The 15,656-nt window shown below is 39.6% G+C and overlaps 1 protein-coding gene across 7 annotated transcripts in view; it reads left to right on the forward strand.

Annotated features, from left to right (window-relative positions):
• PUM2 (pumilio RNA binding family member 2) overlaps positions 1-15,656 on the forward strand; it is a 121,953-nt gene that overhangs the window by 52,878 nt on the left and 53,419 nt on the right. For all 7 annotated transcript variants that reach the window (XM_018055595.1, XM_018055596.1, XM_018055594.1 and 4 more), the window contains one exon: positions 14,454-14,579. In XM_018055595.1, the coding sequence (XP_017911084.1) occupies positions 14,454-14,579 (126 nt within the window). The remainder of the gene's footprint in view (positions 1-14,453; positions 14,580-15,656) is intronic.

The following is a 15,656-nucleotide window of genomic DNA, read 5'->3' on the forward strand; positions in this document are numbered from 1 at the left end:
CTGGCTTGGAGAATTTTGAGCATTACTTTACTAGCATGTGAGATGAGTGCAATTGTGCAGTAGTTTGAGCATTCTTTGGCATTGCCTTCTTTGGGATTGGAATGAAAACTGACCTTTTCCAGTCCTGTGGCCACTGCTGAGTTTTCCAAATTTGCTGGCGTATTGAGTGCAGCACTTGCACAGCATCATCTTCCAGGCTTTAAAACAGCTCCACTGGAATCCCATCACCTCCACTAGCTTTGTTCGTAGTGATGCTTTCTAAGGCCCACTTGACTTCACATTCCAGGATGTCTGGCTCTAGGTGAGTGATCACACCATCATGATTATCTTTGTCGTGAAGATCTTTTTTGTACAATTCTTCTGTGTATTCTTGCCACCTCTTCTTAATATCTTCTGCTTCTGTTAGGTCCATACCATTTCTGTCCTTTATCGAGCCCATCTTTGCATGGAATGTTCCCTTGGTATCTCTAATTTTCTTGAAGAGATCTCTAGTCTTTCCCATTCTATTGTTTTCCTCTGTTTCTTTGCATTGATCGCTGAAGAAGGCTTTCTTATCTCTTCTTGCTATTCTTTGTAATTCTACATCCAGATGCTTATATCTTTCCTTTTCTCCTTTGCTTTTCATTTCTCTTTTTTTCACAGCTATTTGTAAGGCCTCCCCAGACAGCCATTTTGCTTTTTTGCATTTATTTTCCATGGAGATGGTCTTGATCCCTGTCTCCTCTACAGTGTCATGAACCTCTGTCCATAGTTCATCAGGCACACTATCTATCACATCTAGTCCCTTAAATCTATTTCTCATTCCCACTGTATAATCATTAGGAATTTGATTTAGGTCATACTTGAATGGTCTAGTGGTTTTCTCTGCTTTCTTCAATTTAAGTCTGAATTTGGTAATGAGTTCATGATCTGAGCCACAGTCAGCTCCCCGTCTAGTTTTTGTTGACTGTATAGAGCTTCTCCATCTTTGGCTGCAAAGAATATTATCAATCTGATTTTGGTGTTGACCATCTGGTGATGTCCATGTGTAGAGTCTTCTCTTGTGTTGTTGGAAGAGGGTGTTTGCTTTGACCAGTGCATTTTCTTGGCAAAACTCTATTAGTCTTTGCCCTGCTTCAGTCCATATTATTAAGACCAAATTCGCACAGTAATCCTTGTGTTTCTTCCTAATTTTGCATTCCAGTCCCCTATAATGAAAAGGACATCCTTTTGGGGTGTTAGTTCTAAAGGTCTTGTAGATCTTCATAAAACTGTTCAACTTCAGCTTCTTCAGCGTTACTGGTAGGGACATAGACTTGGATTACTGTGATATTGAATGGTTTGCCTTGGCAATGAACATAGATCATTCTGTTGTTTTTGAGATTGCATCCAAGTACTGCATTTTGGACTCTTTCATTGAACATGATGGCTACTCCATTTCTTCTGAGGGATTCCTGCCCGCAGTAACAGATACAATGGTCATCGGAGTTAAATTCACCCATTCCAGTCCATTTTAGTTCGCTGATTCCTAGAATGTCGACGTTCACTCTTGCCATCTCCTGTTTGACCACTTCCAATTTGCCTTGATTCATGGACCTGACATGCCAGGTTCCCATGCAATATTGCTCTTTACAGCATCGGACCTTGCTTCTATCACCAGTCATATCCACAACTGGGTATTGTTTTCGCTTTTGCTCCATCCCTTCATTCTTTCTGGAGTTATTTCTCCACTGATCTCCAGTAGCATATTGCGCAGCTACTGACCTGGGGAGTTCCTCTTTCGGTATCCTATAATTTTCCTTTTCATACTGTTCATGGGGTTCTCAAGGGAAGCATACTGAAGTGGTTTGCCATTCCCTTCTCCAGTGGACCGCATTCTGTCAGACCTCTCCACCATGACCTGTTCGTCTTGGGTGGTCCCACAAGCATGGCTTAGTTTCATTGAGTTAGACAAGGCTGTGGTCCTAATGTGATTAGATTGACTAGTTTTCTGTGATTATAGTTTCAGTTTGTCTGCCCTCTGATGCCCTCTTGCAAGACCTACCATCTTACTTGTGTTTCTCTTACCTTGGATGTGAGGTATCTGTTCATGGCTGTTCGAGCAAAGCACAACCGCTGCTGCTCACCTTGGATGAGGGATATCTCCTCACCACCACCCCTCCTGACCTTGAACATGGAATAGTTTCTCTAGGCACTCCTGCGCCTGCGCAGCCACCGCTCCTTGGATGTGGGGTGCTCCTCGGATGTGGGGTTGTTCTTCCCAGCTGCCGCTTCAGGCCTCGGGTGTGGGGTAGCTCCTCCCAGCCACTGCCCCAGGCTTCGGATGTAGGGTAGCTCCTCTCAGCTGCTCCTGTGCTGTTGCAGTCTGGCACTCTTGGCCGCTGCCCCTGATCTCGGATGCAGGATAGCTCCTCCCGGCCGCTGCCCCTGACTTCGGATATGGGGTAGCTCTTCTCGGCCGTTCCTGCGCCATCGCAGCCTGGTACTCTTGGCTTCTGCACCTGATCTCAGACGTGGGGTAGCTCCTTTAGGCCGCTGCATGCGCTGGTTGTAGCTGCCCTTGCCTACCTCCTCAGCCCCTAGTAAATATTCCTACTTTGTTAATTAATCAAATTAACAAAAGATCAAACACAAAGAACAGATATTAAAAGCAGCAAGGGAAAAATAACAACACAAGGGGCTTCTCATAAGGATAACAGCTGATCTTTCAATAGGAACTCTTCGAGCCAGGAGGGAATGGCAGGACATACTTAAAGTGATGAAAGAAAATAACCTACAGCCCAGAACATTCAAATATGAAGGAGAAATCAAAAGCTTTACATACAAACAAAAGCTGAGAGAATTCAGCACCACCAAACCAGCTCTCCAACAAATGCTAAAGGATCTTCTCTAGACAGGAAACACAAAAAGGGTGTATGAACTCAATCCCAAAACAATAACATAAATGGCAACGGGATCATACTTATCAATAATTACCTTAAGTGTAAATGAGTTGAATGCCCCAACCAAAAGACAAAGACTGGCTGAATGGATACAAAAACAAGACCCCTATATATGTTCTATAGAAGATCAGTTCAGTTCAGTTCAGTCACGTCTGACTCTTTGCGACCCCATGAATCGAAGCACGCCAGGCCTCCCTGTCCATCACCATCTCACGGAGTTCACTCAGACTCAACGTCCATCGAGTCCGTGATGCCATACCCACCTCAAAACAAGGGACACACACAGACTGAAAGTGAAGGGCTGGAAAAAGATATTCCACACAAATAGAGACCAAAAGCAGGATTAGCAGTACTCATATCAGATAAAATAAACTTTAAAACAAAGGCTGTGAAAAGAGATACAGAAGGACACAACATAATGATCAAAGGATCAATCCAAGAAGAAGATAGAGCAATTATAAATATATATCCACCCAACATAGGAGCACCGCAGTATGTAAGACAAATGCTAACAAGTATGAAAAAGGAAATTAACAATAACACAATAATAGTGGGAGACTTTATTACCCCACTCACACCTATGGATAGATCAACTAAACAGAAAATTAACAAGGAAACACAAACTTATACAATAGACCAGTTAGACCTTATTGATATCTATAGGACATTTCACCCCAAAACAGTGAATTTCACCTTTTTCTCAAGCACACACAGAACCTTCTCCAGGATAGATCACATCCTGGGCCATAAATCTAGCCTTGGTAAATTAGAAAAAAATTGAAATCATTCCAAGCATCTTTTCTGACCACAATGTAGTAAGATTCAATTATAGGAGAAAAACTATTAAAAATTCCAACATATGGAGGCTGAAAAACATGCTGCTCAATAACCAACAAATCACAGAAAAAAGTAAAATATGCATAGAAACAAATGAAAACACAACAACCCAAAACCTGTGGGACACTGTAAAAGTGGTTGTAAGGGGAAGGTACATAGCAATACAGGCATACCTCAAGAAACAAGAAAAAAAGTCAAATAAACAACCTAACTCTATACCTAAAGCAACTAGAAAAGGAAGAAATGAAGAACCCCAGGGTTAGAAGGAAAGAATCTTAAAAATTAGGGCAGAAATAAATGCAAAAGAAACAAAAGAGACCACAGCAAAAATCACCAAAGCCAAAAGCTGGTTCTTTGAGAGGATAAATAAAATTGACAGATCATTAGCCAGACTCATCAAGAAACAAAGGGAGAAAAATCAAATCAATGGAGAGATCACAACAGACAACACAAAAGTACAAAGGATCATGAGACTATCAGCAATTATATGCCAATAAAATGGACAACTTGGAAGAAATGCACAAATTCTTAGAAAAGTACAACTTTCCAAAACTGAACCAGGAAGGAATAGAAAATCTTAACAGACCCATCACAAGCATGGAAATTGAAACTGTAATCAGAAATCTTCTAGCAAACCAAAGTCCAGGTCCAGACAGTTTCACAGCTGAATTCTACCAAAAATTTAGAGAAGAGCTAACAACTATCCTACTCAAACTCTTCCAGAAAATTGCAGAGGAAGGTAAACTTCCAAACTCATTCTATGAGGCCACTGTCACCCTAATACCAAAACCTGACAAAGATTCCACAAAAAAAGAAAACTACAGGCCAGTATCACTGATGAACATAGATGCAGAAATCCTTAACAAAATTCTAGCAGTCAGAATCCAACAACACATTAAAAAGATACATCATGACCAAGTGGGCTTTATCCCAGGGATGCAAGGATTCTTCAGTATCCACAAATCAATCAGTGTAATACACCACATTAACAAATTGAAAAGTAAAAGCCATATGATTATCTTAATAGATTCAGAGAAAGCCTTAGACAAAATTCAACATCCATTTATTATTTTAAAAAAACCCAGAAGGCAGAAATAGAAGGAGCATACCTCAACATAATCAAAGCTATATATGACAAACCCACAGCAAACATTATCCTCAATGCTGAAAAATTGAAAGCATTTCCCCTAAAGTCAGGAACAAGACAAGGGTGCCCACTCTCACCACTACTTTTCAACATAATTTGGAAGTTTTGGCCACAGCAATCAGCAGAAAAAGAAATGAATCCAAATTGGAAAAGAAGAAGTAAAACTCCTCACTCTTTGCAGATGACATGATCCTCTACATAGAAAACCCTGAAGACTCCACCAGAAAATTACTAGAGCTAATCAATGAGTATAGTATAGTAAAGTTGCAGGATATAAAACCAACACACAGAAATCCCTTGCATTCCTATACACTAATAATGAGAAAATAGAGAAATTAAGGAAACAATTCCATTCACCATTGCAATGAAAAGAATAAAATACTTAGGAATATATCTACCTAAAGAAACTAAAGACCTATATATAGAAAACTATAAAACACTGGTGAAAGAAAGAGGACACTAATAGATGGAGAAATATACCATGTTCATGGATAGGAAGATTCAATATAGTGAAAATGAGTATACTACACAAAGCAGTCTATAGATTCAATGGAATCCCTATCAAACTACCAATGGTATTTTTCACAGAACTAGAACAAATAATTTCACAATTTGTATGGAAATACAAAAAACCTCGAACAGCCAAAGCAATCTTGAGAAAGAAGAGTGGAACTGGAGGAATCAACCTGCCTGACAGGCTCTACTACAAAGCCACAGTCATCAAGACAATATGGTACTGGCACAAAGACAGAAATATAGATCAATGGAACAATATAGAAAGCCCAGAGATAAATACATGCACCTATGGACACCTTATCTTTGACAAAGGAGGCAAGAATATACAATGGATTAAAGACAATCTCTTTAACAAGTGGTGCTGGGAAAACTGGTCAACCACTTATAAAAGAATGAAACTAGAACACTTTTTAACACCACACACAAAAATAAAGTCCAATGGGTTAAAGATCTAAATACAAGACCAGAAACTATAAAACTCCTAGAGGAGAACATAGGCAAACACTCTCCGACATAAATCGCAGCTGGATCCTCTATGACCCACCTCTCAGAATACTGGAAATAAAAGCAAAAATAAACAAATAGGACCTAATTAAAAGCTTCTGCACAACAAAGGAAGCTATAAGCAAGGTGAAAAGACAGCCTTCAGAATGGGAGAAAAAAATAGCAAGTGAAGCAACTGACAAAGAATTAACCTCAAAAGTATACAAGCAACTCCTGCAGCTCAATTCCAGAAAAATGAACAACCCAATAAAAAAAATGGGCCAAAGAACTAAACAGACATTTCTCCAAAGAAGACATACAAATGGCTAACAATCACATAAAAATATGCTCAACATTACTCATTATCAGAGAAATGCAAATCAAAACCACAATGAGGTACCATTTGATGCCAGTCAGAATGGCTGCTATCTGAAAGTCTACAAGCAATAAATGCTGGAGAGGGTGTGGAGAAAAGGGAACCCTCTTACACTGTTGGGAATGCAAACTAGTACAGTCACTATGGAGAACACTGTAGAGATTCCCTAAAAAACTGGAAATAGAATTGCCTTATGACCCAGCAATCCCACTGCTGGGCATACACACTGAGGAATCCTGAATTGAAAGAGACACGTGTACCCCAGTGTTCATCGCAGCACTGTTTATAATAGCCAGGACATGAAAGCAACCTAGATGTCCATCAGCAGAGGAATGGATAAGAAAGCTGTGGTATATATATACAATGGAGTATTACTCAGCCATTAAAAAGAATACATTTGAATCAGTTCTAATGAGGTGGATAAAATTGTAGCCTATTATACAGAGTGAAGTAAGCCAGAAAGAAAAATACCAATATGGTATGCTTCTGCTGCTGCTGCTAAGTTGCTTCAGTCGTGTCACACTCGTCAATACAGTATACTAACGCATATATATGGAATTTAGAAAGATGGTAACAATAACCCTGTTAGGGAGACAGCAAAAGACACAGATGTATAGAATGGTCTTTTGGACTCTGTGGGAGAGGGAGAGGGAGAGGGTGGGATGATTTGGGAGAATTGCATTGAAGCATGTATAATATCATGTGAAATGGATCGCCAGTTCAGGTTTGATGCGTGATACAGGATGCTCGGGGATGGTGCATTGGGATGACCCAGATGGTTCGGGGAGGGAGGTGAGGGGGTCGGTTCAGGATGAGGAACATGTGTATACCCATGGTGGATTCAACACATGTACACCCTTGGTTGATGTATGGCAAAACCAATACAATATGGTAAAGTAATTAGCCTCCAATTAAATAAATTTATATTTAAAAAAACACATGAGGTGGACTGCATAATTAACTAGCTATCATCTAGGAGGAAATAGACCAGAAGATAAAACTTAGGAAATCTCTCAGAACACTGAAATGTTACACATAGTAATCAGGATGTGGGATGGAGTAAGGAGTAACTAAATTAGTGCAGGGCTTTTTCTGAAGGCTTGAATAAATGGGGATGCATGCCCTTTGGGGGAAACTCAATACCTTAAAGATGTCAATTCTCCTAAAATTGTGAATTTAATATGTTGATTGGAATCCCAACAGGACCTTTTTTCTTTTTTGAAACTTAAAACTTTGCTTTTGATGTTTATCTCAAAAAAGTGGAACCAGAAACTTAATAGAACACCTAAGTGAGAGATGGACTTAACCATATTTCAAAGTAATTATTACCTTCAGTGGTTAAAACATTGTGGCACTGGCTTAGAAATATATAACCAGATCAGTAAACAAGAACACTCTGAAGTGAAGGTATGTGTTTGGGGTGTAGGGGTAGTGTGACTTTTAAACTTAACATTGCAAATTAATTTTACAAAAGAGTATTTTTGGAGAATGACTTGGAGATAATTGGGTCATATCCTGATGGATAAGAATTTTAATGAAAAAAGTATACAAGTTTTGATATAGTTTCTCTTTGATAGCCAAAGAACCATGGATTAAAACCAACAAATTTCAATACTTTCTTTTACTTCTCACTTTGTCAAGTTTTAAAAAATGCGATAATACCTTATTTCATCTGAGTGTAGGTGGTATTCTTGTATATTCATGGCAGTAGTGTAAATTGGTAAAACTTTCCTGGAGGGTAATTTGGACAGGCGGATTGAGATTAAATACATATGGTTGTCCATTTAAGTGAATTTTCATAAGGATATGATGATAATGTAGTATACTTAATAATAGCATTATTAATAGCAATAAGTGAATCATCTGTATATCTGTAGTAGATGAGTTAAATCATGTTCCTTTTACGTAGTGGGATCCAGAACTCTGTAGCTATAAATAGTACTAGGAAATTCTCCAGCTGTCTAGTGGTTAGGATGCTCGCTTTCACTGCCAAGGGCCAGAGTTCAATCCCTGGTTCTGAGAAACAATCCTGCAAGCCAGGTGGCATGCAGCAGCCCCCTACACACACACACACATATACACACACACACAAAAATAAATAGGTATCCCTTGACATGGAAAGGGATCTGTGTTTAACTGGCAAGTGAGAAAAGCATATTAATGTACCGTTATACCCTATAATATAAAACATATCAATATTCATTTAAAAATTTAGACGGGCATGTATTTATACATATGCATATATAAACAGACTCAAACACATGTATGTGTATACATGCAAACATAGGCATTTATGTGTACACGCTCATAATAGGCTTCCCTGTGGCTCAGCAGTAAAGAATCTGCCTATAGTGCAGGAGATGCAGGTTCAATCCCTAGGTGGGTGAAGATCTTCTGGAGAATGAAATGGCAACCCACTGCAGTATTCTTGCCTGGGAAATCCACGGACAGAGGAGCTTGGCGGATTACAGTCATGGGGTCGCAGAAGAGTCAAACATGACTTAGTGACTAAACAACAGGAACACACACAAACATATGGCTTGAGACCTCATATGTTGTAACTATTTCTAAGTGAATAATGTGAGCTTAAAATCAGTTTTCCCTTTTTTAGCCTAAGTTTCAGTATATATACATTGTGCTAAGTTGCTTTCAGCCATGTCTGACTCTTTGTAACCTGATGGACCATAGGTCACCAGGCTCCTTTGTCCGTGGGATTCTCCAGGCAAGAATGCTGGAGTGGGTCGCCATTCCTTCCTCCAGGGGATCTTCCCAACCCAGGGATCAAACCCACATCTCCTACTATTCCTGCATTGGCAGGGGGTTCTATACCACTGGCACCACCTAGGAAGCCCTAATAAATCGACAGGTCAAACTAATTCCTTCCTTTTCAAATATTTGAAACCTTCCTGCTTTTTGTCAGCTTTGTAGTATAAATATGGAGAGAGCTATATTAAAATCATTTCTGGAGTCAAAAAAGAAACTTGAGAAGGCTATAAACTAATGGTCATTAAGGTTACATGAAGACTTTGGCATTCCACTTTATATACTTAAATATTAATAGTATTTTGAGTTTTTAAAAGCAGTTTTTTAATCATAAAAATATAGAATATAAAGTTAGGTCCTAACTTTTCAATTTGTAGTTACAGGAGTAGAACATGTATATCAAAACATCTTTATATTCTTGTCATGATCATCGAAAAGGCAAGAGAGTTCCAGAAAACATCTATTTCTCCTTTGCTGACTATGCCGAAGTCTTTGAAAATGTGGATCACAATAAACTGGAAAATTCTGAAAGAGATGGGAATACCAGAGCACCTGACCTGCCTCTTGAAAAACCTATATGCAGGTCAGGAAGCCACAGTTAGAACTGGACATGGAACAATAGACTGGTTCCAAATAGGAAAAGGAGTACGTCAAGGCTGTATATTGTCACCCTTCTTATTTAACTTCTATGCAGAGTACATCATGAGAAACGCTGGACTGGATGAAGCACAAGCTGGAATCAAGATTGTTGGGAGAAATATCAATCACCTCAGATATGCAGATGACACCACCCTTATTGCAGAAAATGAAGAAGAACTAAAGGGCCTTTTGATTAAAGTGAAAGAGGAGAGTGAAAAAGTTGGCTTAAAGCTCAACATTCAGAAAACGAAGATCATGGCATCCGGTCCCATCACTTCATGGGGAAAAATGGGGAAACAGTGGAAACTGGCTGACTTTATTTTTCCGGGCTCCAAAGTCACTGCAGACGGTGATTGCAGCCATGAAATTAAAAGACACTTCCTCCTTGGAAGGAAAGTTACGACCAACCTAGGTAGCATATTAAAAAGCAGAGACGTCACTTTGTCAACAAAGGTCCATCTAGTCAAGGCTATGGTTTTTCCAGTAGTCATTTATGGATGTGAGAGTTGGACTGTGAAGAAAGCTGATCGCCGAAGAATTGATGCTTTTGAACTGTGGTGTTGGAGAAGACTCTTGAGAGTCCCTTGGACTGCAAGGAGATCCAACCAGTCCATTCTAAAGGAGATCAGTCCTGGGTGTTCATTGGAAGGACTGATGCTGAAGGTGAAACTCCAATACTTTGGCCACCTGATGCGAAGAGCTGACTCATTTGCAAAGACCCTGATGCTGGGAAAGATTGAGGGCAGAAGGGGACGACAGAGGATGAGATGGCTGGATGGCATTACCAACTCAGTGGACATGGGTTTGGGTGGACTCCGGGCGTTGGTGATGGACAAGGAGGCCTGGCATGCTGTGGTTCACAGGGTTGCAAAGAGTCGGACATGACTGAGTGACCAAACTGAACTGAGCTGAATCACAGTAGAGGCACTAGAGGGAAATCTTGAAAGCCTTTGATATAGGGCATAACTAAGAATGCAACTTTGAACAAATGATCTTTTAAATAGTGCAAGGATTTAAGTGAACCCTCTGTTTTATTCAAATGGCCATGTTTTGCCTGGGCATGAAATCGCTATTGTAGGTTGTCGCCATTATTTCTTAAAATTGGCAGTTTAGTTTAGAGTACATTGAAATTTCATAACATTTTTTTGAGGTTTTCATTTGTGGCATTTGCGTGTGTGGATGTTAGGTTCATGAGAAATAATATTCACATTGTGCGTCACAGTCCAGAACATGAAAATCACTATAATATAGTAACCATTAAAGTTATTTTATGTCCACTTGCTTTTTATGTCTGTATCCACCCCCTACCATCTTTTTCAACTTGAAACTCTTTGAGCTCCTTTAACTTTAAACATGTTCTCTTTAGCTATTTCCTACCTTGTACTTTTCACATTTACTTTCCAAAAGAGGAAATTCTAGCATAAATCTTCCTTAGCCTCCTTTCAGTTCAGTTCAGTCACTCAGTCGTTTCCGACTCTTTGCGACCCCATGAATTGCAGCACGCCAGGCCTCCCTGTCCATCACCATCTCCCGGAGTTCACTCAGACTCAAGTCCATTGAGTCGGTGATGCCATCCAGCCATCTCATCCTCTGTCGTCCCCTTCTCCTCCTGTCCCCAATCCCTCCCAGCATCAAGAGTCTTTTCCAATGAGTCAACTCTTCGCATGAGGTGGCCAAAGTACTGAAGTTTCAGCTTTAGCATCATTCCTTCCAAAGAAATCCCAGGGCTGATCTCCTTCAGAATGGACTGGTTGGATCTCCTTGCAGTCCAAGGGACTCTCAAGAGTCTTCTCCATCACCACAGTTCAAAAGCATCAATTATTCGGCGCTCAGCCTTCTTCACACTCCAACTCTCACATCCATACATGACCGCAGGAAAAACCATAGCCTTGACTAGACAGACCTTAGTCAGCAAAGTAATGTCTCTGCTTTTGAATATACTATCTAGGTTGGTCATAACTTTTCTTCCAAGGAGTAAGCGTCTTTTAATTTCATGGCTGCAGTCACCATCTGCAGTGATTTTGGAGCCCCCAAAAATAAAGTCTGACACTGTTTCTACTGTTTCCCCATCTATTTCCCATGAAGTGATGGGACCAGATGCCATGATCTTCGTTTTCTGAATGTTGAGCTTTAAGCCGACTTTTTCACTCTCCTCTTTCACTTTCATCAAGAGGCTTTTTAGCTCCTCTTCACTTTCTGCCATAAGGGTGGTATCATCTGCATATCTGAGGTTATTGATATTTCTCCCGGCAATCTTGATTCCAGCTTGTGTTTCTTCCAGTCCAGCGTTTCTCATGATGTACTCTGCATATAAGTTAAATAAGCAGGGTGACAATATACAGCCTTGACGTACTCCTTTTCCTATTTGGAACCAGTCTGTTGTTCCATGTCCAGTTCTGACTGTTGCTTCCTGACCTGCATACAGATATCTCAAGAGGCAGGTTAGGTGGTCTGGTATTCCCATCTCTTTGAGAATTTTCCACATTTTATTGTGATCCACACAGTCAAAGGCTTTGGAATAGTCAATAAAGCAGAAGTAGATGTTTTTCTGGAACTCTCTTGCTTTTTCCATGATCCAGCGGATGTTGGCAATTTGATCTCTGGTTCTTCTGCCTTTTCTAAAACCACCTTGAACATCAGGGAGTTCGCGGTTTACGTATTGCTTAAGCCTGGCTTGGAGAATTTTGAGCATTACTTTACTAGCATGTGAGATGAGTCCAATTGTGCGGTAGGAGCATTCCTTGGCATTGCCTTTCTTTGAGATTGGAATGAAAACTGACCTTTTCCAGTCCTGTGGCCACTGCTGAGTTTTCCAAATTTGTTGGCATATTAGTGCAACACTTTCACAGCATCATCTTTCAGGCTTTGAAACAGCTCCACTGGAATCCCATCACCTCCACTAGCTTTGTTCGTAGTGATGCTTTCTAAGGCCCACTTGACTTCACATTCTGAGATGTCCGGCTCTAGGTGAGTGATCACATCATCATGAGTATCTGGGTCGTGAAGATCGTTTTTGTACAGTTCTTCAGTGTATTCTTGCCACCTCTTCTTAATATCTTCTGCTTCTGTTAGGTCCATACCATTTCTGTCCTTTATCGAGCCCATCTTTGCATGGAATGTTCCCTTGGTATCTCTAATTTTCTTGAAGAGATTTGTAGTCTTTCCCATTCTCTTGTTTTCCTCTATTTCTTTGCACTGATCGCTGAAGAAGGCTTTCTTAACTCTTCTTGCTATTCTTTGGAACTCTGCAATCAGATGCTTCTATCTTTCCTTTTCTCCTTTGCTTTTCGCCTCTCTTCTTTTCACAGCCATTTGTAAGCCCTCCCCAGACAGTCATTTTGCTTTTTTGCCTTTCTTTTCCATTGGGATGATCTTGATCCCTGTCTCCTGTACAATGTCACGAACCTCATTCCATAGTTCATCAAGCACTCTATCACATCTAGTCCCTTAAATCTATTTCTCACTTCCACCGTATAATCATAAGGGATTTGATTCAGGTCATACCTGAATGGTCTAGCGGTTTTCCATACTTTCTTCAATTTAAGTCTGAATTTGGTAGTAAGGAGTTCATGATGTGAGCCACTTTCAGCTTCCAGTCTTGTTTTTGTTGACTGTATAGAGCTTCTCCATCTTTGGCTGCAACGAATATAATCAATCTGATTTCAGAGTTGACCATCTGGTGATGTCCATGTATAGAGTCGTCTTTTGTGTTGGTGGAAGAGGGTGTTTGCTTTGACCAGTGCATTTTCTTGGCAAAACTCTATTAGTCTTTGCCCTGCTTCATTCCATATTCCAAGGCCAAATTTGCCTGTTACTCCAGGTGTTTCTTGACTTCCTACTTTTGCATTCCAGTCCCCTGTAATGAAAAGGACATCTTTTTTGGGTGTTAGTTCTAAAGGTCTTGTAGGTCTTCATAAAACCATTCAACTTCTGCTTCTTCAGCATTACTGGTTGGGGCATAGACTTGGATAACCGTGATATTGAATGGTTTGCCTTGGAGACGAACAGATATCATTCTGTTGTTTTTGAGATTGCATCCAAGTACTGCATTTCGGACTCTTTTGTTGACCATGATGGCTACTCCATTTCTTCTAAGGGATTCCTGCCCGCAATGTAGATATAATGGTCATCTGAGTTAAATTCACCATATCTATATTGGCATATACTAGACTCAGAAGTGGGTTTATTCTGTTTTCCTTTTACTTTCGGAGTAAAGTCCCAACTGCTTAACATGACCCAGGAAGCTCTTCATGAGTCTTCATTCTGATTATGGCTGCAGTTTTATCTTACCGCATCTCCATACCATCCTACCAAAAGCTTCTTTGATATCCTGTCTCTCTGTGCTTGCAGCACTTACACTGTATTCTACTTGTTTTTCTGACTAGATTGTGATTTGTGAGGGCAGATCATATCTGTCCTCCTCAGTGTTTAATCCCTAGCTCATAGTTGACTTAATAAAGATTGAATGAAAAACCACTATTGAACGATAGTAGTTCTAACTGCTCTGAACATTTATTGTGTGCCTGTTATGTGCTAGTAGTAGACAGTCATTTATATTTAATTTGAACAGAAATTACTGATTATATACCTGTTTTATACATGAAGAACCTTAGAACCAGGTTGCGTTACATGCTCAAAGTCACTTAGGTAGTAAGAGTTAGGATTATCATATACTCTCTCCTCCCCAACCCCAATTTCAGAATAGAATTTTTTTTCCCAATGAAGAAAATCATGCATATGTTTTTATTATTTCTCTCTCTTTCAAATACAGCTGGTGTATTTTCAGCAGGCCTTGCTCCAGCTGCATTTGTGCCAAATCCATATATTATTAGTGCTGCTCCTCCAGGGACTGATCCGTATACTGCAGCAGGATTGGCTGCAGCAGCTACATTAGCAGGTAACTTACTGTTCATACTTGTTTCTTGTTCTGGATTTAGTTTTAATTTTGGGGTAAGCTTTACTTTGGTCTGTTGGGGCAATTTGAAGTTCCTAGTGAAAAGTGAAACATATATCCAGAATGAAATGAAGTTTGCAGAATTAGTTTATTTTTCATCTAAAGCTGCAGGAGAAAACCTAAGTCTAGTAACTCTTTTCCTCCTGTGCATAGTTGGTTTACATTTTAGTTTTATAGTTTGAAAAATTTTACATTAGTAAATCTTTATTCTTGTAACTGATCCCATTTACCCACAGAGACAATGTAAATAAAGTGACTTCTCAGAAAATAAGCTGGACACTCACAGGAGTCTATTGCAGCTACCCCTAGGTCAGGAATAGTAAACACCCAGGTCAGGAATAACACAAGGTAAAGAGGTTCAGTCTTGAGTAAATGAGTATCTAAAAAGTAAAGTTTAATTAGCAATATCAGAATAAACAGGCAAGCTGAGGGAGGAAAAGGTGGGATTGAATTGGAAAGAATATATTAGTAAATGTCAAAGCCTGATAACTACCAGTCAAAATCTGGACTAAAGCAAAAGTATACAGTGTCATGTGTCAATTGTATTGCACTAAAGCTGGAAAAAAACCTTTTTATATTTTTTAAAACCAAATTGTATTTCCTGTTTAAGTAAGGAAGATTTGTGTACTGGTTTGGCACATTATTGAATAAAGTGATTTGTTGTCTAGGGTTTAGAGGGAGAAGTTGGTTTACATTGAGTCAGTTATAGAGACAGGAATGAATTGGTCTTAAGCATGATTTATGTTGGTTACCAAGACAGGAGCAGGGAGATATCAACCATGGAAGTGTGTTTCCTTGTTTGAAGCTGTCGATTGACTAACTTTTCATAACTTGAAGCTGTCAGTGATAAACTCGCTGAATTACCACTGATCAATTAATGTTAAATCCACTTCTGGTAGTTATTTATTATCATGCCTGCAGAACAGGTATTTTTTTCTTAGGCATTTGTGGGTTTCTTAGGTATCTGTGGATTTTTTTTTTTTTTTTTAATACACAAGAATCTTAAGATGTGGGGGGAAA

Source organism: Capra hircus, chromosome 11, assembly GCF_001704415.2.
Source record: "Capra hircus breed San Clemente chromosome 11, ASM170441v1, whole genome shotgun sequence".
Taxonomy (NCBI): domain Eukaryota; kingdom Metazoa; phylum Chordata; class Mammalia; order Artiodactyla; family Bovidae; genus Capra; species Capra hircus.